At 40.3% G+C, this 27,130-nt stretch overlaps 1 protein-coding gene and 1 non-coding gene across 3 annotated transcripts; both read right to left on the reverse strand.

Annotated features, from left to right (window-relative positions):
- Positions 1-176: 176 nt before the first annotated feature.
- sap30bp (SAP30 binding protein) lies at positions 177-19,694 on the reverse strand. 2 transcript variants are annotated; one of them, XM_026177355.2, is made up of 10 exons: positions 19,510-19,694; positions 17,862-17,971; positions 14,889-14,933; positions 10,277-10,316; positions 5,011-5,099; positions 2,429-2,520; positions 2,201-2,313; positions 2,016-2,125; positions 1,305-1,392; positions 177-911 (listed from the first exon to the last, which is right to left on the reverse strand). In XM_026177355.2, exons 1-10 carry the CDS (start codon positions 19,649-19,651, stop codon positions 733-735), a joined length of 1,008 nt encoding a protein of 335 aa, XP_026033140.1. In that variant the 5' UTR covers positions 19,652-19,694; the 3' UTR covers positions 177-732. The 2 variants fall into 2 exon arrangements, with proteins under 2 accessions (XP_026033140.1, XP_026033141.1); XM_026177356.2 differs by having other exon boundaries at positions 2,067-2,125; positions 19,510-19,689.
- A 4,795-nt stretch (positions 19,695-24,489) lies between these two features.
- On the reverse strand, positions 24,490-27,021 carry LOC113028413 (uncharacterized). Its single transcript, XR_013911047.1, has 3 exons — positions 26,962-27,021; positions 26,627-26,706; positions 24,490-24,566 (listed from the first exon to the last, which is right to left on the reverse strand). It is a non-coding gene; the product is annotated as an uncharacterized LOC113028413 (transcript).
- Between the last annotated feature and the right edge of the window lie 109 nt (positions 27,022-27,130).

Raw genomic sequence — 27,130 nt, forward strand, 5'->3', positions numbered from 1 at the left:
GAGAGAGTCTTCAGTCCAGATTCAGGCCAATGTGTGCAGTCAATAAGAGCTTGTTCCTGGATAACCACGGAGCGTCCTTTCAAAGCACAAAGACGTAACGCTCTCCTAGAAGCAGCCATATGTGAAATGACAGAGGACTGAGTGATCACAGTTTGCGCAAATGACGAGAAACCAAGTGAAAAGGCAACATCTCATCCATTTATTCACCTTCTTATCAATACATACGTACAAGAGTAAAAAAAAACAAAAAACAAACATCTCAGCTCAGAGTCATTCACTGTGCTACAGAAGAACGATTACAATCGAGTGCTACAGCAGGCATGAAAATACTGTACCACAACTATGTATAGAAAAATAAACTTCAGACATTTTAACTACATCTGTTCTGTGAGGGACCCTTTTACAGTTTCAACAATTTCCTGTCTTAAATAAACAAATGTTGCCATCAAATAAAGAAAAAGAAAAAAGCACAATGACATAGTCGCTTGTTTAGAAAGATCTGCATGCATCAGATTTACAGAGGAGTATTGTCCCCGCGGTCAGTTTGGCTTTGTGATGCCATAATTGCAGATACAATCCCAGAGATAGAAGGCAGTTTTTAGTCTTTGTGAGTCCACGAGGAGCAGAAAGAATTTGTGGGCTGGTTCTGAAAATGTGTCCATCACTTTTCACACATATAACGGCTGCAGCACAATACAGGCCGTCGGTCACGCTGCAGCCCGTTCATCATCCTCACTGCTTTGCTTTCTTTAAGATGGTACCCACTGCGGAGATGACGGTGGTCTTGGTACCGCTTGCTGTTGTTGTCACAGAGACGACGGCGGGCAGCGTGGCTGTGGTTGTGATGAGGGTGGGCTGGGCCAGGGTCACAGGGAGTGCAGAGTCCCACTTACTTTTCCTCTTCTGGGCATCTGTGACATAGTAAACACAGGGGAGGAGTCAGTAAGAGCAGGTCTGTGTTTTCTGGATTAACCGATTGGCAGGATGCATCATTCATCTCATTTTTGTGACCGCCTGCTAGCAACAAAGCGTTTAAAAATGATATTAATTTTAAAATTGTTTATTTGCTACTGTGTCTGTTATCTGTAACAATGGCTTACCAAACAAAAAAAGCCTGAAAAAGCACAAAGAAAAAGAAGAGCCAGCTTCTTGGAAGCAAAATAGAAACAAATAAGAAGTGGCTTAAGATTTTTGGACTGTACCTCACTAACCCAATAGCCTCATTTGTTCGTGTACACCTGAGGTCCAATCTGATCACACTACTACTGGAGCAGCTGAAGCTAGCAGATGTTGCAGTGCTTTACCTGTGGATGTAGTTGTGGTGTTGCTGGTGGTGGAGGCTGCTGTGCTGGAGGGGTTGGTGCCCTTCTTAGTCCCCGTGACAAACTCAATCTGGAAAAAAACAACAACACACACACACACATATATTAAAACACTGGTTTAAATTGTTTGATTTATTATTGTTTAAAAAAACAACTTGACCGCAGTCACTGAAAAGCTCAACTTAAGAATCTACAGCAGAGGTTACAATAATATGTAAGCGAAGCATTTTGCACAACTACAAATACTGTGAACAGCTCTGATGTCTCTTAGCTTGAATACTGTAGCTACATAACAGTGAGTTCATTTCACATCAGGCAGAATAGCTGCTGTGCTCTACATGTTCATTCAAGTCCAGCTCAGTGCAACAGCAGGAATGATGCTGCTGATGGCAGCAGGTATCACTATGTTTTTAAACAACATTGTCCTTGGAAACTCCCATCACCCCCAGCATTTAGCTGTCTGAAATGATGCCCAGCATAAAGTCAAAAGAATCCATAGCAAAGAAAGACATACTGGGGGGGTGGGGGGAGCAGTTGGTTTTTATGTAGCAACCCAGAATGGGTGAAGCCGACAAGTACATCTGCCCTGGGCTGGGCCCGAGCTGCTGTTACGAGAGCTCAACTTGGCAACATTGATTTCTGTGTGTCAGATGGAGGTAAAGTAGAAATGAAGTACAGCTGGTGGAGACTTGCCCCTGATGCAGACTGACAGAGTAATCCACTCTTCTTTGTCGTTAGGCTCACCTTGGTCCGTTCCTTCTTGGCTTTCTCCAGTTTGTCCATCTCCACCTTCTGAGCTTTGGCTGGAGGATTAAAAGCAATTATGAGCGCTGATATGAAATCACAAAGAACAAGTAAGCGAAAATAAAAAGACTTACCGAGAGCTTCATAGTAAGAGTCTTCCGACCAGGCATGAGGATCGAACATATCTTTTGGGTAGTTGGTTCCCAGTTCATCTATGGCGCAGAACTGAATGAGCTTCTCGTAAATACTGAAAACAAAGAGGAGCTTCATAAGAGTCAAACAGTACATCTGCTGTCACGTGTAGCTGACAGCCCATGTGTGCGTTTGACGGTGTGGGTGCATTCTCCAGCTGAGCTGCATACCTTGGGTTTCTAAATTCCTTCTTTTGCTGGATATGGGCGTTTGTGTCAAAATCTCCATGGAGCTTCCTCTCATACAGCTTGTGAATCTTCTCCTGTTACAAAACAAACAAACTGGTGAAGGAAGAGAACACACACACACACGCCGCTGTTACAATTCACTTCACTTGTGTCACAATGCAGTGTCACTTAGGAAATAAACAACATGTTTATACCAGGAATGGAGTTACTGTAGATGAGTTTCCTGAATTTGCGGAGAAATATTTCACATCCACGTTCAACTAAACCACATAGAGCTGGCACATGTACCCAGATCCACAGTGATGCATGAGGTCTTAATATAGAAAAAGAAGAAATAAGAGGATAGTGCTCTTGTTCATCCATAGAGGTATCTCTATCATCACTACATGTCTAGGTCCACTGTTACTGTGTTAACAGCAACAAAACGAATTCCTGTGCTTCTAATATTAGTGTTTTCTAAAAAGCCATCCCTATTGGCTGGATAATTTGATGTAAACAACTACAAAAAATTATTTTTGAAGACGCACTTTCTGACCTTCCTCAAGTAAACTCTTTAAATGTGCACAATAAATCCCCGACTTAATTAAAATATCTTGTGTGGATTCTTGAGATTAACAAGCACACTAATATTAAACATATCTGGACTATAATGAATTATATTTACTTTCAAGGTTCAATAAGCATCCCTCTGCCACAAATAGGATGTCAATAAACAGTGAAATAAACAAGGTTAATGGCTGAAGGCAAGCAGCGAGCATGTCGCGAATAGATCAGCACCAAAATATGCAGTTTGTTCCAGGATGAGTCCATCCCTATAAACTCCCACAGAAAATGCAAAAACAAACATGCTCACAGCATTGTCACTATGAACACTCTGCACCCTTAAAGTAACTGTATGCCCCACTTAAATTGTAATTACAAGTTATGCATTTGTTAGAGAGCAACCCTTAGGTGTTGTACCACTTTGGTTGGACAAATGACATTAGAAGCTTCATTTATACTTCTGCACTGATGCATGTAGATCCTATGAGATAACCTATACAAGTATAGCTGACGACTGTCAGCATTTAAGCACTCACTGGCAGTGATGTTATTTCTCTTTTTATTAAAGAAGTAGCCAAAAATGCACAAGAGGAAACTGTGAGTGACACTTGCTGCAGACTGTCTACACCATGTTGTCACATTTTAACTTTTAAACTACAAAAGAAAACACATCTTTACAAGTCTTCCAATTTGACACACTCTCTATAACAGGTACAATAGTCAAATATCTACTTTACACTGATGTAAAGCCCCAACAAACCTACTGGTGACTGATAAAACTATTGGAGCTGTTGCAAGTGGGTTTTTTTGTTGTTGTTTTTTTATTAGGCTAACACATGATAGTGATTCTGCTGCTCTGCTTTGGACCAGTCTGGACACTTCCTGCCTCTCCCTCAGAAGGTTTCACTTGAATTTCCAGCAGCAAAATTTTGTCAAATGCAGACTTATAAAAAATAAAAACAGATATTGTGGTCAGCTTTTCCTAAAACACAAATCTTTTCCAGAGATATCCGAGTTTCAGACTGAGCTCAGTGAGTTGGCAGCCAGTGGATCGCTCTAATCTGCTCTAATCTCAAGGTCGCGGTATGATTGCAAAAGGCATTTGGAAACAGTTCACAAAGTGGCTACATTCCAGCGCTGGTGAATTGACAGGAAAAACAGAATATTTGCGAAATCCAATTAAGCCATACTGTGAGAGTACATGTGCTGCAGCTCCTCTGAGCCCAGAGGGCAGGGATATCCAGGCTGTTATGGTGAAGGTGAATCATTAGTTGTTCGTCTGATAGGTGGGGGAGTGTCAGCCCAGAGGGGATACTGCTGAGCTGTTCACTTACTAAGTCAGCTGTATGTCCTGACCTGCCTTTGCTCCTCAGAAGACAAACCTAACTGACTGAAGCTGGAAGCGCCGAAAATGCAAAGCAACGAAAAGAAATCAGCGGCGGTGATGCTGAGCAGACTGAGGATGACACTGTGTGCCGGTTTAATTACAGGGGTGCGCCTCAGGATTTATGTCGCCACTAGAATGTATTTCTAACCCGAGAGGGAACAAGTGAAAGCTAAATGAGTCGCTTGGCGTCAACAGGAGGTTATTTTCAGTGCATAAATATCCCATATGTTTCGTGTGTGGATGAGGCAGCTTCGAACCTTTAGCGTTTCAAGTCTTGGTTTCTAAATCTGATCTTATGCCAAGGCTGTGAGCGCAGACTGTTTTCTCCCCCCATGGAACCAATTTCTTCTTTTTTAAGCTAATGACAAGTTCTTTTAGGAGGATGAATTTACTACCTGGAAAGTAGTTATCCAGCACATAAACAAGTCTACAAAACCCCAGATTATTCAATCAAGCCCTTATAAAACCCCAAACCCCAGCTTTAACCACACACCCCCCCCCAATCTGATTAGCAGGCATAACTGTGGCCTAAGTGGTGTTACTCAAGCTGCTTGCATGATACAACAGCATTAAAGCGTGTGCTGCAAGTGAAATGTATGTGGTTAAGAGAACGTTTAGCAGTGGTGTTGGGTACCTGTAGATGGCTGGAGCAGCGTCCGGGGGGTTCGGAGGGGATCTTGATCTCGTCAGGTGACATGTTTCTCACCTTTTCTGAAAACAGAGCTGGAAGGAAAGAAAAATAAACATAAGCCTAATGTGCTTTCACCTCTGTGGCTTTTCCCTGCGTGTCTTTACATGCAGGATTAGACGGCTAAAATGTAGAAGTACATCCACCAAATGAGAAATTGGAGAGGTGGTGGTGGAATACGGACATGAATTGGAGAAGAAACTCGATTAATGTGCGTCAAAGTATTACTGGAGAATTCCTGAGCACCCTTGTGTTCATCTTACTCCTAAGTGTGTGCCAGTAAGTTTTACAGGGCAGTGTGGTATGAAGAGAGCATGTCCCAGGCAGGGAGTGGCTGCTGTTGGGGCTTGTATAGAGAAGGCAGACTCCTTTCGTCTCCTTTGTTTTGCTCGACTTGTCTCCCTCTGCTCTCTCTGACTGCAGGCCAGGCATTCTTCTGTGTCACTAACTCTTAATCACACAGACACAGTCATTTAGAGCTGTCAGTACTTCGGTGAGTAGATGCTGCAAGTGTGCATGTATGTGCAGATGGAGGAACTCGTGTCTGCTGAAGCTCTATGAAGAACACTGACAAGTAAGAACCTGACTGGACATGAAAAGACCAAAAAGAACGTGCTTACTGTGTCTTGTTTCACACTTTAGCTTACAGAGCAGAGCAAAATCCCATCATCACATACGCACAACCCAATTACTTTTATTCTTATATTTAATGTTTTTATTCAATTCAAAAGAAAACATCCCACCCAGCTTTCAATCAGGGAACATAAGGGAAAAAATCCCGTTAGACCCAAAGTCATTTATCAGAGTATATATTCAAATTCCTGACACAAGACCAAAAACCAAACCTGAGCTCCCCTTCAGGTGTTACAGGATTAAAAATAGACAATTCTCTTAGCAAGCCATCATTTAAAATGGACTTAGGCAAAGTGGAAAACCTGTGTTTGGAAATAATGGAGACTGCATCATCTTGGCTCTATGTGAGCAGAAACATTACTGCAACACAGTTAAGCAACATGTGCCAGAGCTGAACTCTGCTCGTGTGCAGACACGATGCTAATCATTTTCTATCTTCATCAGCCTGCTGATCATGATCATATGGGTCCACAGAGGTGCACATGTCTATACTGTTTTGGTGCACCGATTGCCCGCATGTCAGAAGACTAAGAGGCGGAGCACCTCTCTTTCCCTTTTGTTGGATAACTGATATGGTTATAGTTAACCTCCCCCGTTGGAGTAAAGGAGGGGCAGGGCGTTCCCTCTGTTGGCTAGACACAAAAGTAAAGCTGAGCATGCATGTGCATAGGTTCATACGCATGCCTAAGATGTGAACTAGTTTAGAGATATATAGAGATATACAGAGATATTCAGTTACGTGAAGATGAACTGGTCTTGTGTAAATAGTCTGTGGCACTAAACCTCAGTTATTAGAGACAGAAAACTTCTGTAGCACCAAACAATAAAAACCTGACAAGGCAAGTCCGATGACTCAGAGGCATTAGGTGGTAGCTTGGTATTTTACAAAACTCTCTCTACACAAAGACTTGCAAACACTGTCTAACAGTGCTGCTGCAACAAGGTTTAACAGTGTGGAAGCCTGCTAATCCACTTAAAACAACCTGAGATTTACTTCACAATTTTGTGCCCTTGTACAAACTCTAAACACTAAAGTGCGTCGGATGGTAGTAGCAGTGTGAGTGTGAATAAATCACAGCCTGTGTAATAAATACAAAAATAAATAAATCCCTGCTAATTATTCAGCTCAGCATGGGAAGGAATATTCTCAAACAACAGGAAGAATCTGAGAGTAATAAACAGACAGAGAAAAGATTATATTCTGTTTCTAAATCACCATCTGTCTTCCTAAAAACAGACAGAAAGTCAAAGTCTGTGCCCTGGGGTTTTTTTCTGGGAAAGGCAGACAATGTCCGTCCCTTCAGTAAACAGACAAAGAGCCATCTTCAGCTTGCTGACAGAAGGCTTTTAGCCAGATGCTCTGTGACATTTACTGACAGACAAGACGGAGGAGCCGAGCTCCACTGCAGGAATGCCAAGGGTCCGGGCTCAGGCTATGAGTCACACTGACACTACAGTACACTCGTGGCAATAGCAACTGCTTTGAAAGCTTTAAAATCGCGCTAGTGCATCTCCTTTTCCTCTGGGACTTGTTTTTATGCCTGAGCCAGGCTAGAAGTTTGGAAGAGGTGACGGTAGCGGGAAATTATTTGTGAGCAGAGGCCATTCCTCTCGTGGAGAGTGATGGCAGATATTACACAGTGAGATGTGCTGACACCTTTTAAAATGATTTTCATCCATTTTATAAACAAATATGTTACACAACTCTTCTCACACTCGTTTTCTGTGAGACATTCTTTCAAAATAAAACATTTAATCCATGAGAAATCACATAATTTTAATTGTAATTATGAGTTGTCTACCCTCGTGGCAATGCATTACCACATGTCGAATGGGTGTCGCACTGCCTAATCTGTGCCATCATCCGCATCCAGCTGGGGGCTGCATTAACCAACAGCAGAGAGAGACGGTCAGTGCCAGAGGTTTACAGTCTAAGAGGTTGGTGTATAAAACGCCACTCCCTGTATCACTCATATCCTGCCTGATTTGATGTTTCCTTACACACCTGTACAGATCAGTCATTACTCACCAACCACTGCCAGGTCCTTGTTAGTCCTTCATTTATTAGTCAGTGGACAAAGAGGCTTGAATAAGTCAACTAGGTCTAGGTAGTGATTCATACACCTACTGTACCAACACCCAGCTGGCATTGCTAAAAAATCTGATTCTTTCACATATTTTTGAAAGAAATTCAACAAATGTATTATTATCCTTTTAAGCAAATAATTACAGCCATGTCTGAGGCACTCAGCTTTGAGTGCTATTAGGTTCTACAAAGGATAAGTCAGAATATATACTGTACTTTTTCCAAAAGGTGTAATTTTCTACAACAATTGTTTTGTTTTTTTTTTAATATATTTTTTACACCTGACTAAAAAAGGCAAACTGTGGATTTCCCGGGGATTACATTCAGCTAAAGAATCACAGGTTTTCTGCAAAGATATCAAGCTCTAACGTAAATCGAATGCAATTTAGTACCTCCTGGATGATCGTAGCAGCCATCTATATATCATCACATCTTTTTAAATTCATTTCAGGTGGGCTTCATTAAGGATAAAACTAAACTATTAAAGATTACAACTTTAACCAGGCAATAACCATCTCAGCTCTATGTGGCTAACCAGCAAAGCAACAAGGCTGTTGTTGGAAAACCATCTTTATAATCACTCAGTCACTGGATATTGGACAGTTTTAACATAAACTGTATTTCAAATACAGTTTATGTTAAAACTGTATTTCTCTACAAAGTTTGGCTAATGTACTGGAGTATAATTATAGCCATCCACATTTCACTGCAATGAATGCCTCCTGGTCTTGTCTGCATCTTTACGTTCATTTACAGTCAGTTACATAGTTACGAGTTCAAAGGTGGCCGCTGATGTCGCTGCAAAGTCTCAGAGCCATCTTGGATACAACTTTTGTTTTTTTCAATAGGAAGAGGGCCATGTGATACATCAAACTTATTGGTACTGTCACAAGAAAAGGAATGGTGTGCTTGGTTTCAATGTAACTTTATTCTTTCATGAGTTATTTACAAGTTTCTCTTTGTTCACAGCCATTAACATGTCGAACACATCACTTTTGTTGTTCCAACAGTCTTGGAGGGATCCATCCAATGTGGGTTAGTGTCAGACCAATAGTGGTGGTTTTGTTTGTTAACTTCACCATTCACATAAAAGTTTGCCTCATCACTGAACAAAATCTTCTGTGTGAACTGAGGGTCCTGTTCCAATTTTTGTTTTGCCCATTCTGCAAATTCTGTGCGCCGATCTGGGTCATCCTCGTTGAGATGCTGCAGTAGCTGGAGTTTCTAAGGGTGCCATTTGTGAGTAGCTAATATCCGCCGAAGGGATGTTCGACTAATGCCAGTCTCCAGTGACATGCGGCGAGTGCTACGCTGTGGGCTCTTGCTGAATGAAGCTAGGACAGCCACTGATGTTTCTTCATTAGTGACAGTTTTCTTGCGTCCACATTTTGGCAAATCCAACACTGAACCAGTTTCACGAAACTTAGCGAGCAGTTTGCTAACTGTAGCATGGGAGATGGGTGGTCTCGTAGGGTGTCTTGCATTGAAATCTGCTGCAATGACCCGGTTACTGCGTTCACCAGATATCAACACAATTTCGATCCGCTCCTCACATGTTAACCTCTTCGACATGTTAATGGCTGTGAACAAAGAGAAACTTGTAAATAACTCATGAAAGAATAAAGTTACGTTGAAACCAAGCACACCATTGTTTTTTCTTGTGACAGTACCAATAAGTTAGATGTGTCACATGGCCCTCTTCCTATTGAAAAAACAAAAGTTGTATCCAAGATGGCCGACTTCTAAATGGCCACCATGGTCACCACCCATCTTGAGGAGTTTTCCCCCTCACATATACTAATGTGCCACAAACAGGACTTTAATATCACCAACCATTCCCATGTTATTACGGTGTATCCATATAAATGGCCCACCCTGTATATACAGTGGAACCCTGACTTACGAATACCCCGTTTCACGAAAAATTCAAGTTACGAAGGCACTGAACGGCAATATTTCTTCCTGTGTTACGGCAAAATGCCCGAGTAACGAAACCGCTGGCTCTGATTGGCTCAGCCAAGCCTACAATGCCCACAATGCCTTCCGAATCATGTGACAACCCCTTGGCTTCCGTACTTGTGCTTCGCTGTTCCACTTGAACGACGCATTGTGGTTCTAGTTAGCAATTAGCCTATCAATCAGCATCGCCTCACTCAAAACGTGCAATGGGTGCTTCGACTTACGAAAATTTGCGACTTACGAAAGGGAAGAAATTAATTTTTAAGTCGGGTTCCACTAAAATTTAAAAAAAAAAAAAATATATATATATATATATATATATATATATATTTTTTTTTTTTATTTTTTTAAATATTAAATCATTTTAAGAGCTTGTGGACAACAGTGGGGAATATATCACAGGCTTGGGCTAATACTTCTGTGTAGGGTCAGTTTATTGTTCAAAGTTAAAGATTGAGCACAAGGATTACTTTAATCCTTTAATTGCCGCTCTATATTCTGCGTGAGCACGTGCGAGTTCATGCGTATACTCACCAACTAGCTCCTTGGGGTCCTTTTTTTCTGCTTCTGAGATCTAGAAATCACAAGAAAAGGGGTGAGAGTGGGAGGGCAGAAAAATGAAAAAACAGGGGACATTTAGGCCTGTTTTTATCATTAGTGCTCGATGGTGGGAAATAAACGCAGCATCAGTCATAGATATTATGAGACCATGATTCCTGCTAGGGTTTAGTTGGTGAGATGAATGATCTAATCAAAGGTGTTAGATAATTAGATAACTCTTTATTGTCATTGCACAGTCATACATAGTACAATGGTACAATGAAATTGGAAAACTGTACAGGTGAAAAAGAGAGAGCTAAAGACAAAAGCTCATTCTCTGTATACCTGAAACCTAAAAATCACAGAACCCAGAAGCAGACTTCACACACTACAGAGCAGTTTCTTAGCAGTAACAGAAGCCTGAACTGTAAATCTTAGAGAAGATTCCAGAGAACGACTTGGCTCAGCAGGAGGAGGAGTCTTGTACAGCCCTTAAAATATGCCGCCTATTGTGCCAGCATTGTGGGCATAACACAGGTTCAGCACAAAAGAACAGCGCTGTTATTCACAGGAATCATGCCGTCACCTAGCAACTGCACGGGCACATCAAAGAACTGTCCTGAAGTGGGCCAAATCACAAGGTGGTGGTGGAGGAGGGAGGACGGCAGAAAGACATGTAAATACAGCAAAGAACCCCAGCAAAAAAAAATTAGACTATTTGATACAGAGCTTAAAATTAAACGAATTAATTTAAAAAACAAACAAACAAACAAAAAACAAAAAAACACTCATCACTTCACTGATCCTCCAGTTGGCACGGCTTCCCCTTTTAGCTCGCCCTCACAGTAAGGTCACAGTAAGCAGCTTTTGAGGACTTTTGTACAGAGAATATAAATTTAGCCGTCTCACAAGGCCACACCAAAAATATTACCACCCTTTCAGATCAACAACAGGCCCTTCTAATTTCAGCTAACTGTGCACATCGTCAAGCCATCTGTCTAGCATGAGTAAACACGGACTTGTAACCACACATATACCCAAAGATTATTCACTGGAGGGACGCTGATCACGTATCTACTCATTTAAGTTTTAATTACTGGAAACAGTGTAATAAAGGCCAATGCTACATTATTATAATAACAGAATATGGTGTTGAATACACCATAAGGGGGTTACTTCTAATTCTACATTTTCTTCTTTCTTGATGGGATTTCTGTGAGACAGCTGTATGAAATATCAGCTGTTAGCGTTTTGCATACATCCAGCAAACTGGGAAAAAACGATTTAAGACTGACCGGATTGCTTTAATTGTATCAGCTGTATAAACAAAGCGATATGCTTCCTCGTTAAAAGGAGCACTCCACTGAACATGAGGTTCAGTCTGTTTCTCACCAGGAACAGTTCTGTGTGTGGAAGATCCACAGAAAATGGTATCCAAGTGGATTTGAACTCAGGCCTCTGCAGCAGCAGCATTTTAGCATGTGGGCTGCCCTCTTATAACAGACTCATTCAGCACTGCTACAATAGCAGGAATATTATTACTATTATTATTATTATTACTACTATTTTGTTTCCCTCTCCTTTGGGCTGCTCCCTTGAGAAGATGAAACAGTGGATCATCTGCCTCCATCTCATCCTATTACCAGCATCCTTTTTGTGTCACATAACTTTCTTTCACTACATTCATGAATGATCTCTGTGGTTCTTTTTTCAGCGTCACTGTGTCCAAACCACACAGCTCACCATCTCAAACCTTCCCCTTTACTCTTGCTGTTATTCTTCTGTCCAAAATATTCCTCTTCTCTTGAGAGTGTACCTCCAGCTCTCTTAAACCTGCTCATCTGTCATCTTTCTTGCTCATACATGTCGTGCACCACCCTCACTTCCCTTCCACTTTTACATGCAGTATCACAGTTTCTCTCTTCAAACACCACCATTTACTTTCTTTAGACCTACAAAGACAGTGAGGCTCCTTCTGATCTGTACTCTTAACACTCTCAGAAGGAAACATTGCATCTGCAGTGCAAAAAAGCCATAATGCTGCTGACTGATTGTCACGTCTCTCCTTAATCTAGCTTCAACAACTCCTGGTATGGTTCATTATCTTCAGAGTGTTTTTCTGGGCCAACCTCTTTTCGACCCTTCGTATCTGGCCTCACCTCCTCCTTGCTAATCCTCTGCACACCTTGATTCACTAACTGTCCTCCATCTGCTCTCTCATTTTTTTCATTCATGAGATCCTCAAAGTACTCTTTTCACCTTCTCAATACACTCTCTTCTTTTGTTTATGACATTTCCATCGGTATCCTTGATCACCCTAACCTGCTGCACATCCTTTCCAGCCAAGTGCTTTTCTCCTTCCTTAGTGTTCAAGCTCCAGGATCATTAGCCTCGAAGGAACACTTAACACCTTAGTGCTACTTGTTAGCATGTTAAACTGGGAAAAACGAAACACTGGAGAGAATTGCCTGGATTTATAAAACCACATAGATTTTGGGTAACAGAATGAGAATTATAGTCGAGATAGTGGTTAAAAAATGTGTAAATGAAATAAATTGGTCACACCACATAAAAACAAAACTGACTTTTTCACCAGATGGTACTAGAAGGTGAGGATCCCAAAATTCAGAGCACTACTCTCAGATATGTTGGACAATAATATCTCTAAATATTTCAGAGCTCTGTCACTTATGACATTTAGTTTGTCTAATTTTTTTTTTTTAATTAACATATCCTCCAGCAAGCTTAAAAATTATGAGCAAGATTATAGAACAATCCATTTTACTGAAAATTAAAACTTCCAGGCAATTATTAAATAAGCATTACTGGAAACATAACAGATCCCCTCTTCTCAATATCTCAGTTGGTCACCAACTAACAGAAACAGTGCTTTGAAATTAAGCGATAGGGACTCTGATGCACGCTCTTCAAGGAAACGTTCTCCTGTAGTAGGGGGCTCTGCTGCACAGCTATCACAGATCTAAAAAGAACTATCAACTTTATCGACAATACAAAGGCTTCACACTACAGATTATCCCCTTTATCTCCATTCCAGCAGACAGTTCCCCATGCCCGAATGTGTAAACTCAATGTTTTCTTAAGATCTCAGACTAGATCGCAGTACAATCTAAAACATTAAAGGAGAACTTGGATATATCCAACCACAGTTCTTATCGAGCACAACAGTCTTTGTGGTTAAATGAGGCACTGCGCACGCTCAATTAAGACACGTATCACACCAACACCTAACAGCTGCCATTCACAGATAAGCCAACTGCAAACGACAATAAGTTTGAGGACAAAGTGAAAGCTAATATAAACATTCACTCTCTTTTTGGGTTTCTAAATCTTAACCCAAATATTAGCCTGTTGACCTAACATCTGCTTATGCAAACTACACTGCTGCTAGATTTCACCGCAGAATTTCTAGCAAAACCAAAATGAGTAGTATCCTATTGCTTTATAACAATATCTTAGTGATGGTAACAAAAGCAAGAAAACACATCGAGGCTTTAAACTCTCTCTCCCAACGTAGCCAAAATTACACGACAACCTCTGTTTTTAATGCAACTGCTCACAAAAGGTATTTGCAGCAGGTTTAAATAACACTACTAAACACATGGGCACGTTTCCAAAGTAGTTGGGATGCTTTGTAAAATAAAAACTGTCCTTTGCACACAGACATTCTCCAGATTATATGAATATACTTTAAATGATCAGATATTCATTGTAATCTCTCTGAAGGTTTATTCCATTTAAATCAAACTGGTTTTCTTCTGCCTTACCTCAGTTCACTTGTGCAGATGTGAACATGGTAATCACGCTAGTAAAACAAATCGACTGCACTGAGACCCTTTGGAGGAGGTGGTCTCAGTCTTCATTTATGGTGTGAATAGGATTCTTATGTTCTATAGTGAATAAAATACGGGTTAACGAGAGCTGCAAATTGTTTTTTTGTTTTTATAATTTTCATTTTGCACCACATCCCAACAGAAGAAAGTGAAGTATTTCCCTACAAAGTACACAGAATATGTTTCATTAACTTTCCTGGAAATGTTTCTCTTCCATGGCAATAAAGCTCTACATGTTGATACACGCAGCACTGAGAAACCACATCATGAACCACAGTTATCATTACCATACTGCAATGTCCTTTCATTGCCATCACTTCATGATGTGGCATAACCAACAGGCAAAACTCACAAAATCCCCTCAGACAGCCATCACAGAAATGTTGTAAATCAAAGCCTCAGTCAAGCTATACATCCTCTGCCAAACAGTGCAGCAGGAAGCTGGCACACCGTCTGGCTCATACAGTTTGAAAACACATACAAAGGGTGTGGTTAGTATGGTGTGAAGGTCCAAGTAGTGTGCTTTACAGAATCAACACGGCTGGTTCGCCTCTTCACTTTAAGCCACACATGAAGATGCATCAGTGACTCATAGCGTACTTCAAATCCATGAACCCACAGCACCATCTAGTGAATATGCTCTATCGCTGCATGTTGTGGCCGCCATCGCTGTGCTTCAGGTTAGTCACAAAACAGAATGACAAACTAATCAGGCTTAATCACTAAATCTAATCAATCCCACAGTGTTCAAATACCTCAAAGTCATCTGCGTCCCTCCCCTCGTCAGATTCGTCCACTTCCTATAAAAACAAAAATGCAGAAGGTTAACACTGTAAGGGGCAAAAAGGAAAAGAGACCATAATGGGGAGCCGAGCAGCAGGACCAACAGCCAGCACTGGGCTGAAAACCTATTAGTCAACTATTTCATCTACAAGTGGGCCTTAAATAAAGCATTTCTGGGAGGTTGTAAGGCTGACTGTGATTTCTAGCAACTTAAGCAAGGCTCGCAAAATTTCAAAATCTCTGGTAGCCCTTTGAGCCGGCACTCTTCAGTTTTTGGTAGCCCAAAATAAATTTAGGTAGCCCGAATAAAAAAAAGAGAGCAATTTTTTTTATGTTTTGTTTCCGTTACAATATTATACATTAAAGTATAATATTGTAACAGAAACAAAAATTAATCAAAAAATTGTTAAAATACAAATCACAACATTGTATAAAAATTACAATCATCAACTCAAATACTTGGTTCTCGTTGAACAGAAATTTCTATGAACTTGTAAGAACTGTGTAGGACATGAATCAGTCTGTGTCAGATCCTGAATATGACATTTCCACTGGAGTCACGGGTCAGAGGTAAGTGGAACCAAGATCGAGGCCATTTGCTTTTTGAAGTTTGCAAAGACTGCTAAATTTTGCCAGTGGTAGTTCACTCTTTGCAACATAGCACGCTGTTCTAAACAGATTTTTCAGGACTTCTTCTTGTGCTTGGTTTATTTTTAGTATGTTTTTGCAATTGGTGTTTGTTCCGGGAAAGATACTGCAGACTGAGCAATAATGCATTTCTTGCATTTCTCATGGGTTCTGATGGGGTCTTTCTTAAAATTACTGGTCCCAGTAACAAAGGCGCTTGTCGACTCAGAAATCGAATGAAACTCACAACACACCTGGCAGAACATCATGTTATTTAGCTCGTCATATTCCAACAGAAATTCTTTTGTCCATGAAACCAAAAAAGCTGCGCTTTTTTTGTCTCATTGTCTGATTTGTCATAACTTTTCCGTTTTGTGGTCGGCTTTTCTTTGGCTGTCCCTTCTTCACCCTGACCTGTCTTATTTGGCTGAGCAGAACTAAAACACCGGCGTAAATCCTGCTGCTTTTACATACGTACTTACATAACGGTCAGCGATTCTCTGCGCAATCAACCTCTCACATGTTTAAGCTTGCTGCGAGAGATTTCACTTGTCATGTCTGAATAGTAAGCTAATCACCGATAAGACGACGTCAGAGGAATTGGTGCGCAATTAATCGTCACTCACCAATCAGTGCTGAAGCTCTCTATACACCATTCACGCGGTCGCAAAGTGAAAGCAAAAAACAAGCGCAAATTCAAACGCAATTTCAATGTGTCACATATTGACAGTGGCTCACCGACATAATGACATAATTGCTCAGCTACATTTTCGAAAGAATGCAAAAGCATTGACATATATTTTTCCTTCCTATGATAGCCCGACAGGCAGGGCAGAGATAGATTTTGGTAGCCTGACTGGAAAAATTTTGCAAGCCCTGTTAAGAGTGTGATACATGTGTGCCCAAAGAACACTTCAAAAATTTACAGTTTCATTTAAAGTTTGATGCAAATTAAAACATTTGCAAAGGTGGCTACAGCAATAGTATGGAGGGGGAAAAAAGTAAAGCACTAATACCCACTCTCATAATAATGCTTGTATATGTTCTTGGCTCTGTATGGCTGCTCTGCACCCGCTCTCAGCCTAACAACATTGTCTATATTGTGACTTTGGTGAGCTAATGTAATCTGCACAAAGATGCCAGAGAAAACAAACAGCATTGTAATGGAGCACTTTAAGAATAAGCTCTAAAACTAACAAGTAACTAAAGCATAATTTATTGTCCCATTGTGGTTTGCTTTTGGACAGAGCACAGACGGAAGTTTTCACCCATCACAAACTTGCCACCGCAAAATCCCAAATACACGTCACTGGATGTGAATGTTGATTGGTTGACAAGTGAATAGGGAGGGGTGTGACAGCAGAGATTACCGGGAATAGGAGAAGCGTGGAAAAATCTAAGATTGTAAAAACAGTAAAAGTACAGACAGCGCCTGCAGTGGACACTTCATTGATTTTAAACACTGTTAATCTTCAGCTCTTTGTACATTAAAAGTTCGGTCTTTTCTGAAGCTTGCTGACAGACCAACAACAGGACAAGATAGCTCAAAGATCAGTTTTATTACAAGTTTCTTTTTTTAACCCTGGCTCCATCTGACCACAAATATTCTCTGCAGGCAGACAGGCTGTCAGTGACCACCCACAGATTGGATTCGTGCAATCCCAGGTCAAGCATAAAGCAAGCATGGATAAGACTACATATGTGGCATTCAACATCAAACAAAGGAGGAACCATAGTTTGTCTTAGCCAACCGTTAGCCTTTTGATGTTGAAGATTTTGTCATTGATTAGTGGTCTTTGATCAATGGTCATGAGAATTTGCATCTTAATGATCAATGAACTGATCTCCCAGTCCACTGCTCCTTCGGGCGTGCTAGTTTCAGTCATTATGCAAATGTACTGAAACCTGCAGTCAGCCAAGACTGAAGAAGTCACTTGGATAAGTGACGAAACGTTTCTCCCACTGAAAACGCTACATCCAGATAAACAGAATCAACTTTTGGGGGATGTTGAAGATTGCACTTATGCTTATAAGAAATCAAATAATGTGAACGTAAAACTAAAGAAAAGAGGGGAAAAAAGTACTTTGGTGATGCTGATTTTGTAGTGGGGAGATCCTGATTATGATGCAGATCCAACCAAGCAATCAGCCTTCCAAACCCCTCTGTACTCAGTGAAGATTCAATGTCTCAAAACACACCACATACTCCGAGAGCACACAACACGTGAACTATTTTTCTGTCAGCTAGAGACATCAGTGGAATGGAACTGATTGATGAGTAAAAATAAAATCTAGAAAGCTCAGAATTCAAAACTGACCGAGTTGTTTTCTCTGCTGTCTTCATCTGCAGACTCTTTTTCTTCTGGGCCCACAGTTTGGTTCAGGTCATCCTCATCATAGCGATATACAAGGCTTCCTACACGCCCCCCTATTGATGCGAGATGGGGGGGGGGGGGGTCACAAAGACACAGAAGTAAAAGAAATCAATTAGGCAGCAAAATTATTCTTTTATTTCACACATAACTAATTTTGAGTGATATCATTCTAACTATTGAAACCTCAAAGTAAGCCAGCCTATGAGACAACAGGAAATAGCCAAAGAAAGAGTTCGTCCTCAGTTTTAAATTGTCTGTTCTAGCCCTCATTGCCTAGACTAAAGCTTAGCAACACTGGGACCTCACTAATGGTCACTATACTCTGAAAACTTTACCGACTCCCTAAATTGGCACTTACTCATGAATCCCTGCTCTGAAAGCTTCTGTGCCAACTAACAACCACATGTCATATTTCTCTCGCTCTCAAGAAATTTACTTTAAGCTTTAAAATTAGAAGAGCTCAGTGGACAAAAAGGTCCCCTTATACTGATGTATATTTTATCAATGGGTTATTAATGTAAAGCGGTTTTACTACTGGTGTAGTTGCTTCCAGTGGAGTACATTACGCACATCCATCTGTAGCTAATGACTACTTAATTTGAGATTAATCTGATAATTATTCTGTCCATTAACAAATTGAAATATGGGTTAGTAAAATTAGGATTACAATGATCTTATGTCACAAGTCATAATCCAGCAATCCAGAAACAAATCAGTATATTTGGTCCCTGTGTGCCAACAGACAGGCTTTGGCTCTTTAAGAAAGGACGATATGAGAAATAAACATAATAAGGCCAACATGAAAACTGCCAGTGGATCACAACTATGGGAAAATATACTGGGATATAGAGTTGTACATTTCCGGTAGCTTTATTTTGGAGTCGATTGCTACTGCGAAGGTGTACTCAAAAATCATATCCAAAATACGAAAACGGAAAGATTGCGTTAAATTACAAAGAGCAGAGGATGTGTCATAAAAAAAAATCAAATGATCAATTTTGATGTTTGAAGAGCGTAGATCGATTGTTTGTTTACATCATTCAACACAAGCAGAACTGTATTACTGCATGCAGAAGACACATCGTCCACATTCAGAAGCACATCTCTGTGTAGTGACAGTTCTTATGATTTAAACAGGCAAAGGGACGGCAGTAAAAACTCCGGACCTGTGACAGCATCAAGTACGCTGGTGTTCCAATTGTACAAATCGCGAATCCGTGTTCGTGCTCTCGGCAAGTCCGGACTCGCGTACTTGAGAATTGAGTAAGGGCCTATCTCACCAGTGAACAAGGTTATCTCGGAGTCAAGAACACAACCCGGTATCCTGACACAAAACGCACCCTCCTCCGTTAACTAAAGACGCATGTTAATTTCCGTTTGGCAACAGTTTCTCTCAATAAAAAAACACCATCCAGCGAAATATGCGCATATTATGTTTTACGAACAAAACAACATGAACATGAAGATCGTCTAACTAGCTACATGCTAACGTTAGCTCCTACATGAAGTTCCGCAGTAAGGCTGGCGGACCTACAGCAAAGTATTTCATAGTCGTTAAACGTATGAAAGGAAGTTAAATACTTTTATATACCTGATTCTTCTTGTTCAGGGTCAGAGTCGGGCTCCGAATCATCTCCATAGACCGCTAAAGACGACAGCAGCGTACTCTTTTTACCGCTCGCCATTTCTGTGTAGTATCGCATAAACGGTGGGTCGCAGAATATTGACGTCATCAAAACGGTAACACACCGAAGGAACTGGTCTGCCACTGGGAAATGTAGTCATTTTGTTGGCCAGCGTTCATTCTTCTTCTTCTTCTTCTTCTTCTTCTTCTTCTTCTTCTTCTTCAGTCAAGTTTAACGGCAGCTTGCATCCAAAACTGTTGCATTACTGCCATCTCCTGGCTGTTAACCGTCCGTCACTCCTGAATCCTCAGATCCTCTTGATGAGACCAGTACTTCTCAAAAAACCACCACTTTCCCTTCACCATGACTTAACTTATTAACCACTTGTTCAAATGTAAGTTCCCTTCCACCACTCATTTCACCCCACATCACCCTCCTGTGACTTACATACTTCCTACAACTAAGGAGTACATGCTCAACCGTCTCCATATCAGTGCACCCATCACACAACCCAGTCGGATGTTTCCCTATCCGAAAAAGAGTACCATTTAAAAAGCAGTGGCCCGTTCGTATTCGACTGATAACAACCTCCTCACGTCTCTGCAATCCGCTACTCCTCTTAGCTTCTATTGTGTTTTGCACCCTATATAAATGTCTCCCTTTTGTTTCATTATCCCATGCCATTTGCCATAAGTTCCGACTTTCTGCCCAAACTACACTTTTCCCTTCAGATTTTCACAATGGTAACTGTACATCTATGTCCAGCGTTCATTCTATTGTTGTACCAGGTATTTCTAGGTATTGTTTCACTTACAGGTATTGATTCTTTAAGTTCACTTTGCATTTTATTTTGAAGGTTAGTTTCTCACAGGGCTGTGTTTTTACTTCCCTCCACTGTTCTTTTACCTTCCTTCCTTAATACCTGGATTGAATTCATGTGTGTCTTATTATCCGTCAACCTGGTTCATGTGTAATCACACTGAAATCACATCAAAACAGTCAGTTTTTACTGTGTGAGCCTAAAAAGTTCACCAGATAAACATATGAATTTACACAAACATTTGTGTATCTTGACAGAATGGTTGTGGATCATTTCAAATCACAAATGCTAGTCAAACTTGGAATAAATTAGAAGAAAAAGTTTAATAGTTATTAGTGTAATAGGGTTATGATATTAGTGGCTATTTTTCTTACAACTGCAATATTTAAATATTTTCTTCTTGTAGTGAAAAGTACTTTGAGCGCTCAGAGTAGAAAATGCAGTCCATTCACCATTTTACAATTCTTACAATCAGCTGCTTGGCAATGACGCGTTACAAAGTGGAACAATGGTTTGGCGTCTGTGATGTGGTCAGGCCATTTTTGCAGATACTGAAAAAATATATGGGCATTTTAATTTCATTCAAATTTTGGTTGAAGAAACCTTTAAAAAAAGAGTCCTATACTATGTAGCAAAGAAATTCAAAAGTGGAAAAGTGTACATTTTCTCTTTTATCTGAACACACTTAAATGACTCTGTCCTTTGAATTCTTCTGCCTTCTCTTTGTCTTCTCGTCTCCTGAGCTGCAGCAGCATCCATACAGCAGAGCAAAGATGACCAGAGAGAGAATTACCAGGACAAACACTCCAATGACGGCAATACCACCCAGTGCCCACGGCTCCTGATGCATACGATGAAGGAACCACTCCACCCAGTCCTCAGGTGACCCTGTGGGTTTCTGCTGGTCTAGTACACTGTATAGAGAATGATCAACCAGATGAAAACCAGGTAAACCTGCCCTGATATTTACCAACTCACACAATCTTATTAATACCATTATTTGGCACTAAGAGCTGAAAGAAGCACATTATCTGCCAACTAAAAAAGCTATTTCACACTCCAAATATCTAAGCAACAGATATGTTATATTTTTATTGGCACGGCCCATTAATCTGCAGGTGTTAAGGCCTTTCGTCACCGAGCATATTCATTTTCAGAAACTCACCTCTCCACCGCCATGTCCTGCCAAGTGAACGGCTCACTGAGTCTTAACAGAACGTGAAAACACAGCAGAGTATGACAACAGAAAACTTCGACTCTTTAGCTGCTTTTCTGATCCACAAGCCGAACTAGAAAGGATTTTTTAAATAGTCCAAAATAACAGTTTACTTTCACTTCGAGCGCAGGAGTGGTGTTCTGAATATGCAAACATAGCACAGTTCCTGTTTGCATTTCCAGGTGACTGCCATTTCAAAGTAAAAGCAACAGCTCATGGTTAATGTTTAAACTCACAATGGCAAAGAGGAATTCTGCTGATAAGGAATGTGCACGATGGAGCAACGAGTCACTGATGACATTTTGATCCTCGCTCTTATAGACTGTGGTGACTACATTAGGTATAAGAACAAAGAAATGTTTATTTAATTAAAGTATTTAACATCTGATACATTTACAAAAGCAAGAAGAAGCAAAAACACATAAAAGTGGCGTCTCAGAAACACTTTCCTGTATGTCACACTACTATTTTACAATATAACGGGAATACATTTAAAACTGTGGCATCAAACAATGAATAGTTCACATTTTCCATTGGCACGATTTGCTTCACTGAGCCAGCAGGGGGCGCTTTGTTTTTGAACAAAGCTATGTTTCTGCTGAACTTCGTGCCCAGAGCACACATACATGTTGGAATGTACACTGTCCGTGTTGTTTCCCACATTCCTCCTGAATGTGAACATCATCGCAAACCACATTTGTAATAACTGAGTCACTGTGACATTTCAGGACATATCAGCTTTGTTGTTGTGTCTCTTTGCCAATGAAACTCTGCCACACAGTGTTACATTGTTCTGGTTTATAATGAATCTTGATGAGTTGTGCCTTTCAGCTGCATTGCAGTGGTGTGGCTCTCTGGATGATAATCGAGTACTGGAAATATCATGGCACCAACTTCCCATCCTTGCCTGTTTTTGATACCCACTTAATTCTTCCAGAGAAGCGCGAAGAAGGATGGAGATGATGTTTCTAGGTGTGTTCTGTCCTGTCTCTTCCTCAGATGTTGTGCAAGGGTTGAACTCTTGAGGGCTGGTGCTTTGGCTTCGTAAAACAACAGCAGTGGATGCACGAGAGTAATATCATGAAGAGAACCGTGGCTGTGAGGAGAAAAACAAGACAGGAGGGAGAAAAACAAAACAAAACAGAGTCACGGGGTGGGGTCAGCACAAGCTGGGAGACAATTTTGAGTCTAGAAATTTTCTACACAATTACTGGGTCCTATACTGTGAAGCAAGAACAGCATACTCAGGCAAGCTCAGTGTACCTGGGCACATGAAGGAGGTTATCAACTCCACAAGTCAACCCACAGTTTATCAATCTAGCTACAAGCATGTTCTTTTAAAGTGGATAAGTCTACTGGCAGCAGAGTGACTGATTTTTACAGAAGAACATAAAACTATATTATTAAATGCAAGCACAAAACACAGCTGCTGCAGGCAAACCAGCGTGGATGTGTGTGTTATTAAAAAAGCACTGTTGTGTGCTTTAAGTGGTCAGTAAGACTTGAAAAGACCTACTGTATGGAATAACTGACTGCTGATTTTACACCTAATGGTTTCTTATCTCCAACCGTGCATATGGCCCACCTTTTATGTAAACTGCCTTCATATTACTGAATAACCCACGATTAACCCTAAAATTATCTGGATAAATCCAAAACCTAGTGATATAGATGTCAGGGTCGTTTTGAGTTTTCTCTAGCTTTGTACTCTTATTTATCTTTATGACTCTGTATTCTTTAGTGTTGACATTTAGCTTCCTATTATTCGTTCCTTTGATTCCTGAGTGCCTTTAGTTCAGTGCTCCTGCTCTGAAGGTTCATTCTGTGTTTGTGCTTTTGTGATGGAACTGTGTGTGAGCTCCATAGCCCTCTGCTTATGGTGTTATCTTTACTCTCCGTGTGCTTACAAGTTTCCTGTTCTTCTTTGCCATTAGTCCCCTGTCTGCTTTAGTTGATGATAGGTTTGTTAATCCCCTTCTGTAATCCCATTTTGTTCCTTCTATCTTGTCCATGTGTTTATCATCTGTCTCTGTGTCAAATTGGTAATCTCCATAATCACGAGGTGTGTTTTTATCGTCTCCTTCTGTTATTTGTTGCGTTCTCCCCTTGTGGCAGTGTGTTCCCTGCGTGTGTGTTTCCTCCAAGTCAATTCCCTGTTCACCTTACGTGTTGTTTTTTTCCCTGTATGGACACGGTTCAGCATTAAAAGCTGTTTCTGAGTTCAAGTCTTGTCTCCTGCATTGAGGTCGACTTCAACAGTGCCAAACTGTGACAACAGGCCTCTGGTTTAGATGGCCGTGTATGATAAAGTTACATGTAAACTCCCCACCTGCCACATAGAGCATGTAAGTACCTTTTATTTTACTGGCTTATTTGTGAGGCCTGCAGCTAGACTGCTTTGGTTTACTTTTACTAGTAATGGCGAAATGTCTAAGCATAGCTACATCGCTGCCAACCCACTGCTGAAATGCTCCTGATGTCATCCATGTTAGCAACAATGAGCTTTCAGCCATGGACCCCTATGATTGGATCGACTTGTCTTGCATTACACCGGCCACTGACTTCACTTCTTTACTTTATATCCACTCCACACTCCAATATCAAGAGGGAGGTGGAAATGAAATAACTACTCAGCATTTATCATACACGGGTGAAGTTCAAACCAGAGGATTTACATAATGAATAAATAAATGATTTTTTGTAATTCCACTTACATATTCAATTCAATTCAATACTTTATTGTCCCACTAATTTCGCCTTGTGTGGCATATTTTGAATGATGGATCAGTGCTTAAAACTCACCAATAAAGAGGAGGAGGACGGCAAAGGCTCCCACTTCCACTGGAGTTGCTTCTGGGAGAGCCTGTAGTTTGGTCCACACCCTGCGAAAAATATCTTGCAGCTGCTGGTCCATGCTGACTTCTGGGTGCAGGAGTTGAAAAAATGATATGAATGATTTTCCAAAAGAAAAAGGCCTCAGTAGAGCTCTAAATGTAGAAATGAAAAAAAAAAAAGAAGTTCAGCTCCACCCTGGACTGCTCCGATTTTACTCTTCCACCCTGCAATTACACCTCAAGCCTGATTTTTTTTTTTTTAATTCTTTCAATCTCTAAATCCTCTATGCTTTCCAAGTACTCACTCATTATATATCAGCACCACTAATTAGTCTACTGTATGTGTAGTGAGATTTGGCAGACCACATGTCAAGGCTATACGTGTTTGTGAACAGACTGTGTGCGAGGCTTGTGTCAGGCCTGGTGCGTTTGTATCCACAGACAGGAGAAACCTTCCTGCGTGTGCAGTTTAATTATAAACAAGGCTAACTATTTCAGGCCTGGCATTTCAAAACTGAGGCCTGTCATCAGCACTGGAGCAGCTGTGTGTGGGAGAAGCTGCAGAGGCGATAAGGGCACAGGAACACGACAGGACACTGAAGACAAATTCTAAATGAACTAAAAAAACCTGCCGACTAACCTGTGTGGAACCAAGTCTGTACTGATTGAGTCCAGTCTCTTTAACACAGTGCCAAAACACGTCACATAGTAATTTCAAAGCCCTGGATTTTCATATAATGTTAAAATAGTTGTTAAATAAATAAATTGTGATAAATCTAGAAACAAAAGGCGTTCTTCCGGCTTTATCCATTTTTGTTGTAAAGCTAGCATTTTTTAATGTAAAAAAGCAAAACAGTTAAAAAAAAAAGATTTACATTTACTTTTTGATTGGCCAAACTCTCTAATTTAGTTGTTTTGATTAAGTTTACGAAATTATTTTTTTTACTTTTTTTTGTCTTTGTCTTAACCCTCACCCATATTTAAGAGACTTGCATTGAGTAAGTTTAGCTAATGCTAGTTTTTTCGCCTACCAAGCTAATGTAATGCTATATATATATAATGCTAACTAGCAGTTAACTGATCTTGCTGAAGCGCAGCAGGACTGGTGTATAAAACTGACACTGGTTACACTGGGACACTCTCCAAGTAAAAACATTTAAAACACTGTTTTTGATTTAGTTGAACAGTTAATATCCAGCTATTAAATATAACATTAAAAGTACGATACCCAAGACGCCCTGCTGTTTGTTGCTAGGCAACATAGTCACAAAAATGTTTAAAAAAAAGTTTGTCATGGATTACTGGATTTATCAATTTATCTATTTTACCATTTGACTATTTTATGTATGGATGCAATGTTTTGTATATCCGTGTTGTTTCTTTTAGTTTCAACTGTTTGCTCTGATGCTTTTCTGTCTTTGTGTTGTGTATTACACCATATATCTTGGTGTATGTTCATTTCCAAGGATGACTAATTAACTACTGAGTTAGAATGGTCTTTCAGTAACTGTACAACCACATAGTGGTGTACACAGTGATTTTAGATATATTTAATATACTAATATCCCCTTTTTTCATTGGCATAAACAAATTCAGTACCTATGCAGATTTAACATGTCATTTTCAACCATTTCATATATTAGACACTGCACTTATATCATTAATATACTAAATAATGAATTTTTGATCCAATGCAGAACCCTGTGGAACACCACATCTACCGTCAAAACTGATGACGGTGATCTGCAAACTGTACATATTAAAGCTTAAAGCATATTAAAGCCTTACTTGTTGTTTATTAGTGATGCATACACACATATGCTGTACTGTACTAATCTATTAAATCTGTTTAGTTTAATGTGTGCGTAACTCTAAGTAAAACTATGTGATTATTCAGAATTTCTACCGACTCTTATTCTTTATCAGATCAGGAAGTACTATAGTTTTTTCTTCTTTTTTTTTTTGTGGTTGTCATACTTGACACGTTCTGTTGCTTTAGTCATGAAACATCAGTCTGCAGTTCATAACGGATTTCCTGTTATATTTGTTTTTGACAGTCAGTTCCACATGACAGAGTGTGCTTTTAACACTTAATACCCCCAAACACTGCATTATTTCATCATAAGTGCCTAAATACAGATACTTTTACCCTGGGCGAATATATGTGTATATTCTTTTTGTTTATAGCAGCTCCTCCAGCTGATTCCAAGCACCTGCTGGAGTGAGGCTGAAGAATGTGAGGCCTCTGCTGCTGACCCTCTTCACACTGCAACCTCTTGTCTTTGTCCTTCCGCTGCGCTCACATTATGTTTGGCAAGGCGCAAACGAGAGTAAAACATGTAACAGAAATCAAAGAAATCACCTTCTTTGGGCTTCATGTAGACAAGTTTGCTTATTTAGTACCTGTTTTCTTTACTTTACTGCACTTAAGCATTTCCATTTGAGAATGACAAGTACAGTAAGTGTGGCCTTCAAATGTTAGTCTGTATAAACTTGGCATAAAGCACAGTAAAAGCTGACATGTGCAAAGACAAGAAAAAGCTCTTACCTCTTTAGCAAATGTGTGCCACTACTTCCACTTGGTAACTCTTCTCTGACAGCAGAGCCAAAGGCAGAAGTAAACAGTCCCCAGAACGTTTCACTGACTTTTACTCCTGCTTGTTTTCTCCCTCCCCCTCTTCTTTCTCTCTTCTCATAAGTTAGTTTGTGGTGCCTGC

The sequence above is a fragment of the Astatotilapia calliptera genome, chromosome 8 (genome assembly GCF_964374335.1).
Source record: "Astatotilapia calliptera chromosome 8, fAstCal68.1, whole genome shotgun sequence".
NCBI classification, from domain to species: Eukaryota; Metazoa; Chordata; class Actinopteri; order Cichliformes; family Cichlidae; genus Astatotilapia; species Astatotilapia calliptera.